This window comes from Dermacentor andersoni, chromosome 1 (genome assembly GCF_023375885.2).
Source record: "Dermacentor andersoni chromosome 1, qqDerAnde1_hic_scaffold, whole genome shotgun sequence".
NCBI classification, from domain to species: domain Eukaryota; kingdom Metazoa; phylum Arthropoda; class Arachnida; order Ixodida; family Ixodidae; genus Dermacentor; species Dermacentor andersoni.
The window spans coordinates 362,952,116-362,974,370 of NC_092814.1; the positions used below are offsets into that span (position 1 = coordinate 362,952,116).

A 22,255-nucleotide genomic window follows, 5' to 3' on the forward strand; every position below is an offset into this window, starting at 1 on the left:
TCGAAGACACTGGCGGTGCATGGTCTTCCTTTGCACAGTAGCTCTAGCTCTGTCTCTTAATTTGAAGATGCTGACCCTGTTTCATATGAATTACAATCATGACTCTGGCGCCATAAAGTCGAAGGAAGAGAGACCGAGAGGGAGAGCGAGAGCGAGAGAACGAACTTTAACGAAAAGGATGGCTCAGTGGCCCAAGCAAGGGTGAGGATCAATGGTGGGGTTCACAATATAACGCAAAATATGCATAAATAATATATAATAAAGGCTACACGTTCGTAACTTGCCGGTAGAGCCAGGCTCGCGTACCAACTCCCGTAAAGAGTTGATAGAAGAAGTTACGCTGAAACCATCGACGTGAGCGACTGACAGAGTGTCCTCCGTCCCTCCCCTCGTACCTCCCTCCTCTCGGGTCTTTACGGCCCATCACCGCAACTTGGTTGCTCGAGGTTACGCACCAGTACATTCGGTGCCTTCCCTCGCCTTGTCAGAATTTCTTCGTGGCAGCCGTGGAGGGCGAACGCGTCCAGTTCATGCTCGTGTGTCAGCGCCAACCCCGCCGGTGTTCGACGGAACGGTCGTCTGCGTTGTATACTTCGTGGGCGAAAATACGCTATGGACTCTAGTCCGCCGCATCGTGAACCATGGGCTGGCCACCGCCGGGCGCCCAGCGAGAAATGAAACCAACAGGCGCGCGACAGCCTCCTCTCCTCCTCCCTCCGGTTTCTCCCCCGCCGCTTGTTTGCCCTAGAACACGCACCCCTTCTCTCGCCTTCCCGCGACGAACAAGCGAGTGAGCTATCGAGGAATAGTGTGCTCCCTGCCCTAAGCCCCCCCCTCCCCCCCATCCTACCCCTTCTCGTCACTCGTTTACCCGTTGCTCACCCGAGAGCCCCCACCACACCCTTCACCACTTTTGCCCCCGCCCTTCTTTTGAACTCGCTTGTCCCGAGAGCGCGCGCCTTTTCCCTTAGCGCGTTTCCTCGCCTTCCCTCCCCCAAGTATGACCACCGTCGTGCCAATCACCACAAAAACTGCCGAAAGAGCTAAAGAAAGGTATTCGCTTTAAAATCCGCTGCCGACGTGCCATATCGAGCGCCTAATGCATGTTTGAAGCTACCAGCTATAAATTGTCGCTCCGTACAGCTAAATATTGTACCGACAGTACGCGGTAACTGTCGGTACATGGAACACGGAACCACGGTACATCGGCCCGTGGTTCCACTGTGACGGTTAAGTTCTAACAACTATCTGTTGCACACAGCTGGCGACAGCGAAGAGCGATTGCAGGATCGAGCTCTGGCCATGTACTTGGACTCGGTGGCTGCACAATCTATAATCAATTCCGCTCCTCTGCCGTACCTGCCAGAATTCAGAGATGGCATGCATACTACCGCCGTCGTCGCTCCGCCTGTAAAAAGTCGTAAGTGAGATCACGCACCCTTTTTTTCCGCACGTGAAGAATTGGAAGCGCCGTACAATGCCTTTTTATTCTAGACTGCTTCATGGTAGGTCTCTTCAGCTCGGCAGTAATTGCATTACGCACCATGAGAGTACGCTCAAGAAAAGTTGACTTCTATTGTTAATGTATATCAAGTTTCACTGCATTCAATACTAAACGCACCCAGTATATGCCAGATACGGCCTAACACGTTTGATTGTATAGTGTGGGTTCAAATGGGAACACACGGGGTTTATACAGGATCGATTGTGGTCACATGGGGTCATGGATATGGGGCAAATGAAGAATACAACCATTTCTCTATGTTTGTGCCACCTTTCACTAGGTACCACTGGTGAGGGTTGAACAAATTTCGAGTAATGTGTCTTGAGCGGTCGATTTGACCTGCCAGGTGGCGTGCCTTCGTAACGCGGCCGTCCGGTTCACACTTTAGTGATTACAAATTTCGTCAGCGCTCAGCGAGAAGAATTCTCACGTGAAATACCATAGTGGTGGCACCATGCCTCTACTTATTTGCAATAAATTCTAGCATAGCCAGTTGAGCGATTCAGCAAATTTCTCTCCCATTTAGCGGCAATTTTTTTTCCCTTCTGTGACCGGTGACATTTTAGGTGATGTGACAGAACAGTTGGCGACTGATTATCGACTTGGGAGTTAAAAAGTTGTTTCGAAGATGGCTTTTTCTGCAAGTAGGCCGGTCTGCAAGTAGGCCGGTCTGCAAGTAGGACTAGCCCGGTCTCGCACCTTGCAAGTAGGCAGTCGAATAGGCAGTACAGCAGTAAGTGGGCTGTGTGGCCATATACAAGTAACTGCGGTCTCCATTTACGGAGTCCGTAGGTTGCGGTTCATTGAACCAAAGGGGTTCTCATCGTGTTTTTTTATTCTTTATTAAGTCCATGAGTCCTTACGCTGCCCCTGCTACAGCTTCAGTAGACACGGACGACTGGTGGTCGCTCGTAAGGATCGCGTTAAATTATCGGAACTTGTCGCACTAAAGAAGTTCAGTGTTTGACGGAAGCCCGTCTGGTCGGGATGAAACATGGTTAAAAGGTAAACAAAAACCCGGGGCACTTCGCCGACTAAATAAAGATTTAAAAGAAAAGAAGACGTTTCGGCTCCCACACGGGAGCCTTGTTCACAGGTAAAATAAACAAAGGTGCTCGAGCAGCTAGCTTAAATAGTCTTGAACACGTGACGCAGGCAGCGCGGATACACTGACGGCAGATTGCCATCGCTCCTGTTCAGAGTGTGTGGCGTAGTCTCAATCATGAGCGACTCAAGATGAAGGCGTCGAGATAGCCCTTTTTCCCTGGCAAGGACACGTGCCTTCCCCCAGTCGATTGCGTGGTCGCTTGAAGTGGCATGCTCAGCCAAAGCACTGGATTTCACATTTTCTTTTTTGACGTCATAATTGTGCTGTTTAAGACGCCTTTCAAAGTCACCAGTTTCGCCAATGTACACGTAGTCGCAATCCGCGCATGGGACAACGTACACAGCACCTGGGAATTTCTCTTTTGGTAATTTGTCCTTAACATTGACGAGTGATTGCCGTAGTTTCTGGTTTGGAATGTGTGCCACTTGAACATTGTATGAACGTAGAATACGGCTTAGAGCTTCACTTGTGGACGGGATATATGGTATTCCGGCGCGCTTTTGACTAGAGGCAGCACAGGGTAACTGCGGACGTGCCATTTGTCGTTCGACAGCATTCAAGAAAGAGCACGGGTAACCACAGGCTGATAGTTCCCGCCGTACCACGCTTACGTCGGCTGCGTAGTCTTCTTGTCTCGTGCAGATTTTCTCCGCGCGTCGTAGAAGCGTCGAAACCACTGCCCTTTTGTGAGAAGCAGGTTGCAAGGAGCCGAAATGCAAGTAGCGTCCTGTGTGAGTTGGCTTTCTGAAAACTGTGAACAACAAAGTAGGCCCCTTTCTTTCAATCAGCATATCAAGGAACGGAAGCTTGCCGTCGACTTCCTTTTCTACCATGAACTGGATCACTGCTTCCATGCTGTTTAGGTGCGAAGTGAACGACTGAACTGCTTCTTCGTGAATGATGCAAAAACAGTCGTCCACGTAGCGAAAGAATGCCTTCGGAGCAGGGCTGAACGAAGAGAGCGCTCGACTTTCAAGTGCTTCCATTGTCAAGTTAGCGGCGGTTACCGATATAGAAGCTCCCATAGCCGTTCCGTGGACCTGTTTGTAGAAACACTTTTGGAACGTAAAGTACGTGTTTGATAAACAGAACTGTAACAGCCGAGCCAGGTCCGGCGCATCAATGGGCGATCTCTCGAGTAGAGTTGCATCCGACTCCAGCGCGGTACTGCATACATCCACGGCCAGTTCCGTTGGCACACTAGTAAAAAGCGATTTCACGTCAAAAGAGACCAAGATGTCGTTTTTATCCAGTACGACGTCACGGACTTTGTCCATCAAGTCGTAGGAATTGCGTATGTGAGTGGCACGTTGTCCGACAAGGGGCGAAATGACACGATGTAAAAATCCTGATAGCTTGTGCAGGGGCGAACGCGTAAAATCTACAATTGGACGCATGGGAACGCCTGGCTTGTGAACCTTGGGGAGGCCATAAAGAGCAGGGGCCGAACCATTCTGACAAAGTAATGTGAAATACAGTGACTTGCGTTCAGGGGGGACCACACGAAAGACATCGGCCAAAAGCTTCTGGTAGTCTCTTTGCACCTTGGTGTTGGATCCCGATCAAGTTGAACGTACGTATTCGTGTCGTCTAGCAGCGTCAACATCTTCTGGGAGTAGTCGACTTTGTCCAACAGAACAGTCGCGTTCCCTTTGTCTGCGGGAAGGAACACGACCTCGCAGTTGCCGCGAAGCCTCTTCACCGCTTGACGCTCTTCTGAACACAGGGCCGAAGAAAGGGGGCCCCGCAGTCTGGAGAGAACAGACACAACACGAGTGCGGGCCTCATCACGGTGCGCGGGATCAACTTGGCTAACGGCGTTCTCCACGGCACATACAAACTTCTTCTTATCCCTTGCAGCTCCGGCGTTGAAATTGAGGCCAAGGCTGAGGACCGAAAGCTCAGTTTTGTCTGGTTTGTACAAGGACATGTTGAGAACCGTGCACCTCCCTGCTTTGCGCTGAACGTCGCTTCGCTGGGCTTGAAGTCTGCGAATCTTGTTGTCGTGCGACAGATCATCTTTCCGTGCACGAAGGCTTGCTTGAAAATTGGCATGTAGTTGTACGCTTGCGAAATCGTTAGAAATCGAAAACGTGTTCAAGACTATTTAAGCGAGCTGCTCGAGCACCTTTGTTTATTTTACCTGTGAACAAGGCTCCCGTGTGGGAGCCGAAACGTCTTCTTTTCTTTTAAATCTTTATTTGGTCGGCGAAGTGCCCCGGGTTTTTGTTTACCTTTTAACCTTGTCGCACTAAAGTTTGTGGCGGGATTTAGATGAACTGTAGAAAGGCGTATAGCCTAGATATTGGAGCGGCTAGACTCATTCACGCGAATCTGAACGCACTGCTTCCGTCTCTCACGGCTTTCGGACAAATGGATACTGCACAGAGCTTTCAGGTGCATCAAGGGGCGGCAACGTAGTAGTTGACCTGTATGAAGGTCGCGTAATAATCATCGCCTCGGTAACACGAGCGAAGAATGCGTTGTGTTATATATATATATATATTGAAGAAAAAGAGTACGACGTACGTTGAATAAGCGCGGTATATTTGACTGACGTTTCAGCTGGTGGACGAGCCTTTGTCAAAGTCTGGTCCACCAGCCGCAACGTCAGTCAAATATACTGTGCTTATTCAAGCTACGTCGTACTCTTTTTCTTCATTTTATTACCGGGGCCCGCGCGATTTCCTCAGCCATAGATTTATATATATATAGATATATATATATATGGCTGAGGACAGGGCCGAAGAAGGGGGGCCCCGCAGTCTGGAGAGAACAGACACAACACGAGTGCGGGTATGTATCTCCGCGCGTCGTAGCAGCGTCGAAACCACTGCCCTTTTGTGAGAAGCAGGTTTCAAGGAGCCGAAATGCAAGTAGCGTCCTGTGTGAGTTGGCTTTCTGAAAACTACGAACAACAAAGTAGGCCCTTTCTTTCAATCAGCATATCAAGGAACGGAAGCTTGCCGTCGACTACACATTCGGAGTGACTATGCAATCAAAGCACTGGTTGCCCATAGTCTTATGGGCAACCAGTGCTTGCCCATAAGACTATGCAAACAAACAACACTTCGCCCACCACAGAAGTATATATATATATATATATATATATATATATATATATATATATATATATATATATATATATACTTCTGTGGTGGGCGAAGTGTTGTTTTTCTTCGCGATTTGACACGTTGACTTGTTTATCATTTTCGGGTGTGCGCTTTTCACCGTCTACCAAATGTTATCGCTCAGCGCGGGACGCGCCCACATGTATCGGAAGTTTCTCGATTGTTATCGATGGTCCTGTTGTCACCGAAGCTTGTGTAATCTGATTGCTTGGGTGACGCGAATTGTGTAGAACTTTCTCAAAGATACGCTGGCACTACCGATTACTCTGGAACCTTCGTTGACTCGTGTATAAAAGCCGACGCGATTGATCCATAGAGTAAAATAGTAAACGACAAGAGCGGACACTCGAGCTGTTTCGCGGCCGAGCCATAGCATACAGAACCAACTTTAGAGAAGGGAAACTGTACCTTCCGCAGTGGTACGAAAATAAGCAGCGGCAGCGCATGGAACTTAGCGGGGCGGACGCTAGATGGCGGTGCTCAACCAGGAAGCGGAAGTGCAGTTTTTTTAGAGCAAAATCCAATATGGCCGCTTTCCGCTGGTGGCGTACGCTGGTACGCGCCGTGCTTGCCCTGCTGCCTATGCGGCCTGCCTTGTTGCCTTGGCTGCCGCGTAGCTGGCGCGTTCTAATTGCCAGGAGACCAAGGAGCTTCTACTGACACCCATACAAACAACCCACAAGTGAGTGAACAGGACGTGCGACTTTATTGGCAGAAGAAAAGCAGTGCACCTTCTCGTACAAGAGCAGAAATAAAATTTGCATCTCGAGATTCGCTGAGAAGCTCACTTACGTCGTCGCACATGGCGGTCTGGTAACGAGCGACAATCAGCAGCGCAATCAAATTGGAGAGTACCCCACCTGTTTGCATCGACAGTAGCCGTAACTTGCATTGCGAAGCAATCAGGTGACGCAGGCATCTGCTGCCGCTGCCAACAGAGCGACATGGACTACCCAGCATTTTAGCGTTACCTCCTTTCCGACCTGCACTTTTCTTTTTGTTCTTTCGCGTGCCAATAATGTGTAAGTCGCACTTGGTGCCTCACATTCTCAATATGGGAATGATCGGTTTTGTGCGCATCACCATTATGCAGCCACTTTTGCAGAGGCCTTTCCACCCATGTGGCTGTCAACTTCATACACTTCGGGTCATATAATCACGTATGCTGGTCTCCGCTCACGCCACATCATGTCTGATGAAGGCCCACAACCATAACTTGCCCACTGCTGCAGCATGAAAGGTTGAACGGGGAGCATCAATTACGGTGTGTATAAATTGGGAATCATTGTCGCTGTGTGGACTGCAGGAGCAGATGGTTACCTCGTGAGACTGTTGCCCAGTGCAGCTGACCAGGTCGCCACATCCGGCAACCATGATCAAATTAGAATCAGCATTCAATCACCGCATAAGGTGCAGACAATGCACTGTACATTGGCTAAGATCCACATGACAACAGTGAGCATTCACGCACTGCGGGTCGCTTACAGAACTTTCAGCTATCCGACTTCAGGCACAGTGCTTGCCTTCGTCGCACATGGCGGTCTAGTAAAGAGCGACAACCAGCGGTGCCATCAGATTGGACAGTGTCCACACCTGTTTGCATCGACAGTCGCTGTAAGTTGCATTGCGAATCAGTTGGGTGACGCACGCATCTGCTGCTGTAGGCAACACAGCGACATGAACTACCTGGCATTTTAGCGTTACCTTCTTTGCAACCTGCACGTTTCTTTTTGTTCTTTCGGTGGCCTCTAAAGTGTTGCTCACACTTGGTGCACCACCTGCTCTCAATATGGACATGGTCTGTTTTGTGGAAATCGCCATTTTGCAGGCCTTTCCACCCATGTGGATATCAACCTCACACACTTCGGACCATGAAATCACGTATGATAGCCTCCGTTGACGCCAAATCATGGCCGAGGAAGGCCACAAGAAAAATTGGCACATGGCTGCAGCAGGAAAGGACGGAACGGAGAGCATCAATCACAGTGCGTGTAAGCAGGGAGTCTATGTCGCTGTGCAGACTGCAGGAGCAGGTGCTTACCTTGGGAGGCTGTTGCCCAGTGCAACTGACCAGGCCGCCACATCCAAGAAATGTAACACGGCAACCATGACCATGTGGTACAGTATTGAAATAAGACTATGCAATCAAATCACTTCAGCACACCTCTAACATAACGCATTGGCACTATGCACTATACATTGGCTATGATCCACATGACAACAGTGAGCACACACGCACACAGGTCGCTTACGGCACGTTCAACCATCCGACTGCAGGCATAGTGCTTGCCTTCGTCGCACATGGGGGTCTGGTAACAAGCAACAACCAGCAGCGCAAGCATATTGAACAGTGGGTCCTACCTGTTTGTACTTACAGTCGCCACTGAAGATGAGCAACTTGCATTGCAAAGCAATCAGTTGACGCAAGCATCTGCTGCCGCAGCCAACATAGCGACATGAAGTACCCAGCATTTCAGCGTTACCTCCTTTCCAACCTGCACATTTCTTTTTTGTTCTTTCGCGTGCCGCTAATGTGTAACTCACACTTGGTGCCCAAAATTCTCTAAATATGGGCATGGTAGGTCTCGTGGGCATCACCATTCTTCAGCCACTTTTGCAGGCCTTTCCAACCATGTGGATATCAACTTTCTACACTTCAGACCATGTAATCACGTTTGATAGTCTCCGTTGATGCCAAATCATGGCCGAGGAAGGCCACAAGCAAAATTTGCACACGGCAGCAGCAGGAAAGGACGGAATGAGGAGCACCAATCACGGTGCGTGTAAATTCGGAGTCTATGTCGCTGTGCGGACTGCAGGAGCAGGTGCTTGCCTCGAGAGACTGTTTCCCAATGCAACTGACCAGGCTACCACATACGGGAAACGTAACACGGTGACGAGTACCAAGTCGGACAGCAGCGAAACAAGATTCCGCATTAAATCACTTCAATGTAGCTTGCGCAATAACACAGGCTGTCGAGCAAGAATAGCAACTCTGAACGAGACTAGGAATTAAATATGGGAATGACAAAGCTTGCATTCAAGAAAGAAGCCACTCTACCTTGCAAGCACTGAAAGCCAAAAACATTAGGAAAAGTTTAATGCTACATAGCCCATAGTGCAAATGTTAATGCAAGACACACGCCAATGCCACATCAGCTATTTCAAGAGAGGAATTGCACATGGCAACGTACACTAGAAGATACTGCTACACATGTTATGCTACTAGACAGTGACTGGTATTTAGCATGAGCAAAGAATTGGTTGACCTTTAATGTTTGGATGAGGAAGAGGAATGATCTTTAACAAGAATGTGGAATGAAAAAGCTTGCATTCATTGAAAACAAATTATACTTGGCACAAATGGTATTTGGCAAGGCCAGGAAGCTCATTTAGGAAGGGCAAGCTGACGGAACTCTTTTGGCCAGCGTCGTCTGTGCTTGTTCAAGGGTTGCAGGTACATATGAAGACACAATGTTTTGTTGTTGAGGTACCTGGATGACTCAGCCAATATCCGTGCTGGTGGAATGAAGGCAGAGGCTCTTTTCACTCCTGACACAGTCATCTGTAGACTTGATATCTCATCCAAATACTTCTGGAACGACTTCTTTGTTCGTGGTGTAAAGCCTTGCTAATTCGGCTCCAGCCCCTTCCTGTTGGTGTAGATGGGGGCTCCCGTGATGACCAAGATGTGCTTGGCACAGACTCTGTTGGGGCAGAACAGTGACGCATGAGATACAGCAGATATTATCCAAACTCAGGTAGTGCTTTCTTTTATGTTCAAACCAATTATGCTGAACTGTAAATACGAACAAACGTTCATATCTGCTTCTACAATTTACATGCATCTCAAGACTAGCAAGCCAATACAGCACATATCAAGCATATTTATTTCTGAACCAGGTGTTGCTTACCTTTTAGTAGCAGCCATAGTCCACACAATGACCTTGTCGTAGCAGGCAGCAGTTTCTGCTTAGTGCGTGGAGTGTGTTGCTTTATACTGGTGCCGTCCTCATTACTGCATGTCTGAAACAGAAATTTTGGCTGCATCAGAAATTGAATAAGCACGATTTCGCAATATGAAATGCGAAAAGGTGTGACATATACATTGTAATGGTTTGTGACTACAGAACACATGCAAATGTACACTGTTTGTTCTAGGGTGCTTAGCAGCATGGTTAATAAATATTGCTACTCTCCGTAAAATTTATGTCTGCCTAATTACAATGCATGTCAACAGCTTAAGTATTATTAAGATCACAAATGAGAACATTTGTGCGCTCATTTGTACTCTAGAAGAGATCACACTGCTGGTTTCACAAGCAAATGCATGAAAGACATGAAGCTATTAGAAATGATGCATTCTTTTTCTACATGAACGTGATGCACCGCTTCACTACTACAAAAATAAATGTCCTCAGGTAAACCAAACTGAACAGCAAGAACATTTGAAACCAACAGGCTCTAAGAAATATGGGTAAATTATCATGCGTGCGTGCAACTGTTTGATACACTAAATTCAGTTCTTTAGCTTCGGTTGTGTGGACGAAAGAACTTGCAGGCGGACTCGAAAAAAAATTGCATTGATTAGGCTACCCTGTCACCCATGGCTACGGCTACAACGAGATAAAAAAATGTGACGCGCGTTCCGATATCGCTTTCTCTTTCGTGAATTCGCAACTAAAAGTTTATTTCGGAAACAGCAGCGGAGAGGGTCCTGACTGCCCATATGTAATGCAGCATCTAGTTCGTTAATTTGTCTCCGCCTGTAAGCTAACGAAAGCAATATTACATAAGGATTCAGGCAGCGATAATAAACGACTCACCGGCACTGCTGTCCTCAGTCGCAGAATGCGGTTCCCGTTTCGATGCAGATGCATGGCTCACGACCGAAACGTAGCTTCCGGAATTACATGTCCGCTTGCAAACAGGTCACTTCATCCCAAGTTAAATAACGGGAGACATCGAAACGCAATAAACTTGTTTTAGCAACAAAGAAGCGACCAGTCTAAGTGTACGAACGAATGAATCCGTGCCGGCATGCACTCGAAAGTACCGGTAAAAATTTTAAATCCAGGCCAGAGTTCACGTGGAAGATCCATGATGCTGAACGCTATTTGCGTTTATAATGATAAAAAACAGTAAACTTACTGATGAAAAGTACAGTATCTAATTAGCAATGATAATTTTATGGCCTATTTTATGTAATAAACATGCTTCGGTAATTGTAGGAGAAAGTTTGTAAGAAAAAATTGCGGTCATTACGGCGCCCCTAGCGGGAGATATTGAAACTAACTCGGGCATCCATTTAGTGCTTCTACTATGCTTGTTTTATTAGCAGCGGCGCGCGGTCAATTTTTTCGCCCTCTGTGGCCATTTTTTGAACTTGAGAGTGTGCGGGGCCTGCCCTAGCGAAAATTCTAATACAAAAACTAATAGCCTATGAGGTTATTGACACTATAGAGTGTATTGGTATTAGACTAATAGCTTGTATTAGGCTAATAGGTTGACACTAATAGGACTAGACTAATAGCCTGTATTAGGCTAATAGGTTGGCACTAATAGGACTAGACTGATAGCCTGTATTAGGCTAATAGGTTGACACTAATAGGACCAGACTAATAGTCTGTATTAGGCTAACTGAACAAGACCAATAGGGTTAGACTAATAGGTCTATTAGCGCTGGTACTAATAAGTGTATGAGGAAATTCTAGTCTACATAAAGGCACACTGGGCAGCTAGATCCTTCACATAGCTCACCGCAGCGGCACGCATGTACATTGTGAGCAACACTAAGACACCTGTAATACACAAAAGGTCTTTATTCCGCTCCACATACATGTTCTTTGCCTGCTTCTTTGAGTTCTCCAAGATTCCTGGCACTTTCTCCGTCGCTGTCCTGCTGCACTCACTTTCATTATGTCAGCAATCTTGACAGCAAGGATTTTATTCATCAGTTTTTTTCTTTTTTCCATTTCCCCAATCGGATAACGTTGTAGCAAAAAGTTGCTGAAGAAATCTGGGAACAAAACACACATAAGTAAATGAATTTCACGACACACACACACAGACACAAAACAAGAAATGCTCACAGCAAGACAACAATAATTGCAACGAAGTGTTCTTGATCAAGCGGCAGTAAAAAATAGGCCAACAGTGACATTCTGAGAGCTGCCAAGCAGCCATCTCGTGTATTGCTTTTCAAGTTATTAAGCACAATATGAGCTGTCAAAAAGGAAAACCTATATAATGGTGGAATCTTAGTCTGGGAAAGTAATGTGTATTAAATTAGCATAAAAAATATACAACTCTGGTTTTTATGTCCTGATAACTATACCGTGAAGCAAACAAATTGTGTAGGCTAGGCAGACAAGACAATCGGGAACATGCTATAATGGGTACTACGCTATTGATTTAACCATCTGTTTCAGGTGAGTTAGCACATGAAAGACTTAACTAAATACTTATACATACCACTTAGGACTGAGTACTTAGTTTTGTCCAACGCTGTCTTTGCGCCAGTTTTCGTCCGGTTGGACACTGCACCGGTCACACTGTGGCCAGCCAAGCCTGCCATTAAAAAAATTGCCACAGCAGCTTCACGAACAAATCGGCTGTCCGTCTTCGCAGCCATGAGGCTGTTATAGAAAGCTTCTGTAACGTATACATCCTTCCCCAAATGTACCTGGAACAAGTTGCATGTTAAATATTTTACTTATCATTGTTATGCAGCAAAAAGTACTCAGAAAGACTGGTCATTAGGAAATTAGTGATAAACTTGTCACAGCATGACACAGGATCTACGTGTTATCCCATGTTTGCTAACAAGCACAAAGTTGCGAAATTAACCTATCAAAGAAGTGTGTGTGAAAATAGAAATACTTACTTGTCCTTAAGCACTTTTGTAAAGAGAAGCTGTCGACTTTTCAGAATTTGGCTCGCCATTTTCATTTAAATTGCTTGATGGCGTTTCTTCCGAGCTGCCCTTCACTGGTCCTTCAGGATTCCTGAAGGGCTGTTGCGCTGGTTTTGGTGCGCCTGCGCTCCCGGAGGGCTGCAGTGCCTTTTTCATACTCCTTTCCGAGCTTGTCACCGTGTCATCACTTTGTCAACTTTGTCAACGTGTGCGCTCTTTTCACAACAGCGTTTCTCTGGAATACAGGTCACCAAAGAATACCAAATGTGCAATACACAAATATAAATGACAGAACATTTTCCCACTGCAGACATCATCTAAAGACAATGACACAGAATATCAGGCACGCACAGGCTCGTCTACTTTCATGGTGAAAAGGCAAGCATGTGGTCATGCTATGTGGAGTGTTGGTGCAGTCGCACATGGAACCAAACCTGCAAATATATGCAGTCGTACTTAAAGGCATAGCTTTCGCATCATCTGCATTTTGAGTGGCTTGCCAGGCCTGTGTTGTATATAGGCAAATTTCACTTTCAGTTTTGCTACTGCATTGGCACCAATGCTCTACTTGTCTCCCGCATGTAACAGGCAGCAGTTTCACAGTTTTGAACCTAATGAACTGCACTTTCTTTTTTCCATCAGTGAAAAAGAATATGGCCCTTCTCATTACCCCAGCAGTAACCATAATGGTACCGAATTCTTTGCCCTCAAGATACATTTTGCTGGAGACGGTGCAGTTCATTTGCTTCATGGTGGTGAATGCACCACCCGTTGATACATGTGGCATGAAAATGCATGGCAGACTTAAGGGCAACGCAGGCCTATACGGTGTGTATCAGATGATGCAAAGCCACAAGTTCAGGTGTCGCTGCACCAGTGCAGGTTTGCGTGTATATGACGAACTGGCTGCATTGTCACTAGATTGTGCACGGTCACGTGCTTGCATGTTTACCCCAAGAGTAAGTGAGCATGTGCACTATAAGCATACAGACAGGACAAAGACATCACAGGAAGACAGAAGCTGCAAGTCAGTACTAGACTGAATCAGAAATTAAAGTGTTGAATAGCTGCACTAGGTCTGGCAATGAAACTTAGAAGGGTATAATTTCTCAACGTGCTACGCTGCTGTGTAGTCGGAGCGCTTTCAGTTTTTCAGAATAGATGCTGAATCGGTGCAGCTTCCACGTACAATGGTTTCGCATTCTCTCCAAACGCAGAATAGAAAAGCAGCAAAATAAATCAAATTTAGGACCAGTATTCTTTTTCATCATTTTGCATTCGCAAATATTTTCTTTCCCCCAGCAGGTATTGTAGATAAGAATAAGGAACTTTCAATGTTCAATATTGCAGACCTATAGGGAAAGAACTTGCATGTTAGTGGAGGAACTTGACAGATAATTGAGGAAGCTTAGGACAATACAGAGGAAGATGGAAAAGATAAAGTGAAATTAGACATTAGGATAAAAGCAAGCAGCAGATATTACAAATAAGGAGATGACTAGATAAGCATTGTGAAGGACTGCGTGATCATAGAAGAAACACGCTCATGCAGAATGGGAGATCTCTGGAAAGCACTCATTACGATGAATTTGGATCTGGAACCTGCATCGAAGATCTTGCTACACAGAGCTCTTTCCAGCATCTCTATTCTTGCAGAGAGTTTGACATTTTCTGCTCTCAGCCTTGACACTTCCTGCTCAAGCTCCTCTGTCTTGTGGTCCTGTTCCTCAGGGAAGAGAGCCTCTAACTGCTTTTTCCTGAATGTTGCCTCAACATTCTTTTGCCGCAACGTTGATGTTCGTTTGTTCTTCTTCTCCTGTGCACGAGCAAAAGGAAAAAAAAACATGAACAAGGAAGTGTATGCAAGAACATCTGACCGTGTAGCTAGCAGGGTTGCTGTAAGCTGCCCTTTGCCCATTTCCCGGGGACCAGTAGTAGTGTCAGGAGAAAACAGATAGTGCACTGAATTAGGGCTGCCCAATGGCCGCATTGTTACCACACAAGCCTACAAGTACCAGGTGCAAGCTGCCCGACAATGCAGGTGCACCAGTGAATCAGCGCCGCTAAAAGGCATTTTTACACCACAAAATAAGTTAATGATGTTTGTATGTACAGATATTTATGGGCTTCACCTCTCGGTAGGAATCATGACTGGTGCAAGAGTCTTCTTCCGAGTCACTGTACAGTGGCATTTTCGGGTACGAAATGCGCTTCTCCACACTTACCGTGCACGCGTCGGCCTCCTCTTTGGTTGCTGGAAATCGCATGAAATGCGCACTTGTCGATACCCGGTACAATCGCGTCATGAAACATTACATAGAAAAGCATACTTACCAAACAACTTCATAATTTGGGCCCGCAAATATCTGCTGTTTTCTTCGTCCTCCCAGCGCACTCCATACCATCTTGTGGAGTTGAAATCCCTGAGATTTTTTGATGCGAAATTCTTAATGCGATTGACGGACACGGCTACCTTCATTCCATCATCCCTAAAACGCACAAAGGCATATATCGTGTCGGGATGTCGAGACACACGTGCTACTGGCACTAACACTAATACTATAAGCCTCGACGACGACAGACCAAGAAGTGCGACGCGACAATAGAACTGCTTCGTCGGCGAGACTCCGCCACACGCACATATGCGCACATGGTGATCGATGGCAATGACGATGGGTGGGGATATGTAAAATATTCGAAACACAATTTTATTGTTATAGCTTTTATAAATATATTTCGTCTTGCCGTCACGTAGCTTAAATTACAGTGATAGTTACATATAATTGTTATTAAAATACGAACCATGTATTAAAATGCATTTAGTGACAAATAAGATGATAATATGCAGCGCCAGCTTTTCATTTTTATACTCTTTAACGCAAAGTCGTCCTGTAGGGCTGTAGGTTGCAAACTATGATGCGTGCAACACATGTGCAACATGTTTTTGGCATGCCCATGGTATTTGTTGCTTCGTCCATGCCATAGAATGAAGAACCGCGTTGCATCCGTTCAGGAAGCTTTCCCCACGCCTTGGTGTAGGACCAGTTGGTCTGACCTACAGTCGTAATACTCACAGCTCAGTTTTTATTCGTTCAGTCTGGCCATGCCATTTTTTTTATTTGTTCAGTTTTACCGTGCCGTGTACGATGCCGTGAATATACGTTTTAACGTTGGAGAGCCGACAGACACCTTAGGGTTCTGCATCATGGACCAGACGCGAAGCACTAGCGCCGGTGGGACGTCGCAGCGTAAAAAGCACAGGAAACGTTATTTAGAGCCAGGGGAGACCTACTCCTTGCCACGGACATCGTTGCGGTACCAGGAGAGGGTCCGGGACACCCAGTCATGTTCACAGACGCCTACGCAGCTTAGAAGCTCCGGCGCTGGAAGTGCAAATGCCGGCGTGTGTGAGATTGATGACGATGATTTCGACGCCAGTGACCAAAACCTTGATCATGCGGAAAGTGATGAGGGAGGTGGCAACAAACAGTGTGACAGTGAATCCAGCTGCTCTGAAGACTGCAGTGGTGCAGAGGAGTGCGAAGGTGATGCAGATAAATTTTGTAGCCTCTTCTCAAGCGAACGCCTTCCGAACTGATACATAAGTGTCAGAGATGCCATGCTGACGCTAATGACGTATACTGCGTCAGTAGGCCTGAACTGGACGGATATGGAGAAGCTTGTGAGTGTCATAAACCTTTTTCTTGGCATGCCCGTCCTTCCTACTTCGAGCTAGATGCTTAGAAAAGCGTGGAGGCAGTGGATGGGCCGCCTTGTCAAGCGACACTACTTTTGTGAGGCATGCGAAGCTGTGTTGCCTAATCCTCGTCAGCTTAATCCTCGTCAAAAGGATTTTTGTGCCTGCACTGCAACACCGCCAACTCGGGGCAAATTTTTTTTGTTACATTGGACCTCAAGAAGCAAATTGAAGTCATGCTTATTGACAAGTCTGTGTCAAAGGGCTTAATGGAATCCTTGAAGAAAAGGGAACTTCAAGCGGATGATGGCTCTCTGAAAGACATCTGTGATGGGCGGCTTTACAAACAACAGATGAAAAACTCTTCATGGTGTGACATATCCCTCACATTCAACACAGATGGTGCGAAAGTTTTCAAATGCAACAAAGCTTCAATATGGCCAATTCAGTGTGTGGTGAATGAACTGCCATTATCCTTGCGGTGGAGTAATGTGCTATTATGTGGACTGTATTTTGGAAAGGGCCACCCAAGAATGAGTCCATTCCTTGGAACTTTGTTAAAAGCCTTAAAGAACTGAACTTTGTCAAGTGGAAGTGTGACGAACAAGCGCTGTCCTGGAAGGTGCACATCACGTGTTGTTGTGTTGATGCCCCAGCACGTGCAGCAGTGCTCAATATGAAGCACTACAACGGCTACATTGGGTGCAGCTTCTGCCTTCACAAAGGTGTCCATATCCGTGGTAAGTAGTTTCAATTACAAGCTAGTTTATGGCCGTTTAAGCACCTATCTATTCCCATATACATGTAGATATAACAAAGCTTGAGTTAAATTAGTCAAAATTGCAAAGGCACTTCAGTGCATACTTTATTATGCAACATCTTTTGAATGTCATCTATGATAGCACTTATGGCTATGGCATTTTACTACTTAGGGGACAATGCAAATCACACAAGGAAACCGGAGGGGCATTTTTTTTAGTTATTCATGCCACCTGCATGCTAAATAAAACAGCTTTTTCAGATATGTGTTTTGTCAACCCACACAGAACAATTTCAAGAAGCGTAAAAGTAAGAGTGTGATGTGATTTATGTTCCAAGGATCTCTGAGATACCCAGTTCCAGAGGGACCAAGCCAACCAAATCTGAGGACCAACACAAGTGTCAGGGAAGACATGCGGATATCTCTGCAGCCTGGAAATCCATCCCACGGCATAAAGGGAGCTTCAGCACTTGCTTACATACCCAACTTTGACTTAGTTTGGGCTGTTTGTCCGGACTACATGCATTGTGTGCTAGCAGGAGTTGCAAGGCAGCTGGCCGACATATGGTTTGGGTCAGCAGATTCACCATCATATATTGGAAAGCCAGCTAAAATCAAGAGAGTGGACCAATGACTGCTCAGTATTAAGCCACCACAGTGATTCACCCGACTGCCACGCACTGTGCAGGAAAGCGCGATGTGGAAGGCAAGCGATTGGAAATGGTGGGTTTTGTTTTATGGCGCTCCTTGTCTCGATGGCATCCTGCCATCAAACTACCACAGCCATTTCTGCTTGCTGGTGTCAGCCATACACATTCTACTGAAATCCAGCATTAGCAGAGAAGACATTAGTAATGCAACAGGAAAGCTTTCTAGTTTTGTCTTCAAAATGCAGATGCGCTATGGTGAGACATCAATGACTTTCAATGTGCATCAACTTTTGCACCTGCCGAAGAGTGTGGTGGAACTTGGTCCTTTGTGGCCTCACTCCACATTTGTTTTGGAGTCAGGAAATGGAGTACTGTTGAAATTAATAAGCAGTGCAAATGGTGTGCCAGTGCCAGTTATGGAACGGTTTTTGATGCATCTACAGCTTGCAATGCTCAAGAATACTCTTAAGTTGCAGCCTAAAGTGAAAGAAATTTGTGATCAGTTAACAGCTCCAGTAGCTTGCAAAAGTAATGAAACAAAGACTTTGGGAAGAGGGGTTGTGTGTGGCATTGTGGACAGTGAGCAAAAGAATGCATTTCTTGCGGAGCTTGACTACATACCAGATAAAGTTACCAGCTTCCAGCGCCTTTTAGTTCGAGGCCACCTGCTTCACAGCAGTGCATACCACCGTGCGAAAAAAACCAGGAACTGTACCTTCAAATGTACAATGGGTCATTTCTATACTTTGCACAATGTGTATGAACTTTGTGATAGCTCTTGCATGTTAATGTGCACACAGTTGGCCTGTGAAAGGTATCATGACATTGCACACATCAGCTCCTGCATGCCAAGGAGAGAGAAACTGTTAATGTCTCTTGACAGAGTAGGTAGCATTTCGGTTTTAATGTCTCAGGGCAGTTCCTACTATGTTGCAGACCTACCCAATTTGCTTGAGAAAGACTAGAACAAGTGGTAGTCCATTTAATAACAGGCAAGTCAACAGCAGTAGACATTGAAGAATTAGTGTACCATGTAGTTTGTTGTCCCTTTTTTGTTATTCGGGAGGGTGGAAGGTTCCCCTGAATACCTTGGCTTTCTTTCTTTGATGTCAACCACTGCTGAGTTGCCTTAACTTCACCTGTGCCATCGCACCCTCCTTTAGTACCATCTTACTCTTACATAGAGCCCAATTTACTTAACCTTTACTTCTTTTTTAGACCACCAATTCCAGATATGTTCCACATGCGTCACTGCGTAAAACAACCCTTCTTGTTCTAGTTTTAGGCATATGCAGTTTGAGCGAGCGCATGTTGGTTTAATCGGAGCCTTCTTTCGCTAATTATACATTATTACTGCCTTGTACATAGTTCTACACTAACCTGGAGTATATTTTTTCCAAGCTTCATTTAGATGGCTTTCTCTTTGTCCTGCATACATTAGAAGCCCTAAAATCCTCTAATTTATGAGACAAAGGTGGTTAGATACCGAGATCCAGCCGATCTCCAATGAATCTGGACTCACCAAGACATCTCCAAAACATGATTGTTTTGTTATATCAAAATTATTATTGTATTGTTATATTATTGTTTTATTATATATTGTTAGCAATTTCAGTGGCACCATTCAAGAACAACTCTTCTTTAGCTGAACTGTGCAATCCTTACACTGCCCACATTATATTATTTATTTGTTTGTTTGTTTGTTTACTTAAATGACATTGGCGCAGGCTGCCTTTTAGAAGCTCCAGCAGAGCGAATACATAGTATGACCAGAATGCATATGTTCCCTTCAAAAGACTATGAAGAAAAGCACAATTAATAAGATAAACATTTGCAAATACACATGCTGTGCATAGTAGCAACAAAATAGTCTTGATGCTGTTACATTTCCTGTCAATAAGATAGGTGCAAAAGAGGGCTCAGTACACAAAACAAGTGCATGAAATTACCAGTGCATCTGGACTGCCAATAAAAAGGATTTGGGAGTGCTAGAGTTGACAAGATTTGTGAAAGGGTGTGCCATTAGCTTATTGGTTGAAGAATGAAGTATAAACATTCTGCGGTTCTTGCCTGTGGCACTAAAATTGTTTTAATGTGTTAAGGCTATTACATTTATTGTGTTTGTCACAATTTATTAGGTTGAATGTAAGAGTGAAGTCTTATTTTAGTGCAGTTAGTGCTCAACATCTGCTAGTTATGTAATTTCTAGCAAGCTTCTAGTGTATGGTATCTGTTTCTGAGATATGTGTGTTGTATGCATTACAAGTAAACCTAAGTGCCTTCTTTCTATGCATTCAATGGTACTTATGTCTGTCTGTGTGCTGGTCCGAGACGGCACTCATGTATGTGAGCAAAGGCCTGATAGTCTTGTTTATCTTAGCTTAGCTTGGTCACACTGGTGCAATGCTTCAAGCGGTGTTCTGTAACCAGAACTTTTTCATTGCCGCTGTGAAAACATATGGCTATGTAAATTATAGCTCATCTTAGAATCAACAGTTTCGAGGTGTTGCAAGTTCATCAGCTTGCCAAATGTCTACATTGCCTATCTTGTACTTAAAACTAGTTACTTTGTCTTATGTCTAATAACCATGTGTGCGCATTTTGTGTTGCTTAGAGTAATCTTCCATGATGGGTGACATTAGCTGTTTATCACTACCAAGTACTTGCTTAAAATTGTATTGGTCATCCAGAGACTGAATGCTTTAGCATGATACAGTCATTTGCAAAAAGAAGAGAAAGCAACATCATGTGGTAGACAGAAGAGAAACATGTTTCTGATAAATAAGAAAATGAAGTAGCAGTTGATCACATAATTTACTTGTGTCTTTCCCTTCTTCAATTCATTGTGGCTGTTTGAATGAAGAAAATAAAAGATTTGGAAAAGTAGTTTTCTTAGTGATGGACCGTTTTCTTTAACACCGCTACAACTAAACTGACACTGAATATGTTGCAATTTTTTGTTTTCAGCAACTTCATCCTGAAGCTTATTCTTGTGCGTCATATAAAAACCTCAATACATAATGGCTCAAAATTGTGCTGATTGCTAACTATCCTCATAAATGTCTCCCAAGTTTCACTCCTCCTGTAGCAGCCTACCTGTGGTAATGTTTTATCACCGAAGCTAGTACAAACAGTGGTTTATCTGTTTTGGTAGGCAGTATTCTTTAGTGTGGTAGTTGGTGAACAGATTATATATAGCATTAGCACGAAAATTTGCCTTTTATTTCTTCTTTATCTTTGGGATACTTTCTTGAGGCCATCTACTGGGTATCTCAAAGAAAATCAAGTGCAGCAGAATACAGGATGTTACAACAAAACCTTGTATAATAAAAACCAGTTTTAGAAAAGTTATCAAAATTATTGGGTAGCATTTGCACTATATATCTTACGGTTAATTACAAACATAGGTTTGTTTCAAGGTTACTAAGAACCTGCTAATTGCCTTCATAATTACATTAGGCACCATGTAATTGAGAACTTGATGCTAGCAGGTATATACAACGTGCCTATTTGATGAACATTGCATAGGTCACTGAAGTTTTGACGTTCACTTCCAAATTTGAGGCAAACTTCATTGGTGTCTTACTTGATTTCTCCCCCATAAAACAACTTTTTTTATACATAATGGGAACATCAACTCATTTTTCTTTGCTATCTTCGAATCTGCAACTAGACACAGAGTGTCTACCATATAACCACACTTGAATCCTGACTGGCTTTGATTTTGCTATGACATTATGCCACCCAAGACTGGAAATTATGATGTTTATACATAGCTCTTATTTTTACTAATTAGCTTGTCACTAATGTGATGTATGCCTGAAATCCACAGCCACGAATATATGTTACCAAAAAAATCATCCCTTTTCATAACTACAATTCTATAATTTTAATATTTACTTCAACTCCTCATTAAAAACTTCTTATAAAATGTTGTAATAGGAGCCATATGAAAACTAATATGACACTTATTAGGCTAATAAAAGTTTCAACAAGACTTATACAACCTAATGAAACTTATAGAACACTTAGTAGGATAATACAAATGTTAACAAGACTAATACAAACAAATAAGACTGATAGAAGGATGTATTAGACTAATATAAATGCTAATAGGTGCTGCACCAAAACTGATACAGAACCTATTAGACTTATGGAAATTTCTACAAGGCAAATAGAATACTAATAAGACCAATAGAAAAATGTATTAGACTAATACAAATCTCTATTAGAATTTTCGCTAGGGTGGCTAGAGAGGCTAGAACTACTTTCTAGTGTCGTGATCGGCCGGCGCCCCCAGCGGGCGAAGTGAAATATGTTCGGATCCAACCGTCAGAAGGCGCTGCAGCCCACTGGCGCGTAAAGACTTTACTGGCGCGCGAGAGAGTGCGCGGCCGGGCGCGGTAACGAGGGGGCCGGGTCGGTGTGTTAGCCGTGTGCTTCTGTTGTGATTGTGCGCTTTGAAGCTTCTGGTGCTGTGTTGTCAGAT

The 22,255-nt window shown here is 44.7% G+C and overlaps 1 protein-coding gene across 1 annotated transcript in view; it reads left to right on the plus strand.

The window, feature by feature from the left end:
* The first annotated feature begins 1,283 nt into the window (after positions 1-1,283).
* Positions 1,284-22,255, plus strand: part of LOC140215386 (uncharacterized) — a 62,183-nt gene continuing 41,211 nt past the window's right edge. The window contains exon 1 of the mRNA XM_072285972.1: positions 1,284-1,420. Within this exon, the coding sequence (XP_072142073.1) occupies positions 1,303-1,420 (118 nt within the window). The 5' untranslated portion in view covers positions 1,284-1,302. The remainder of the gene's footprint in view (positions 1,421-22,255) is intronic.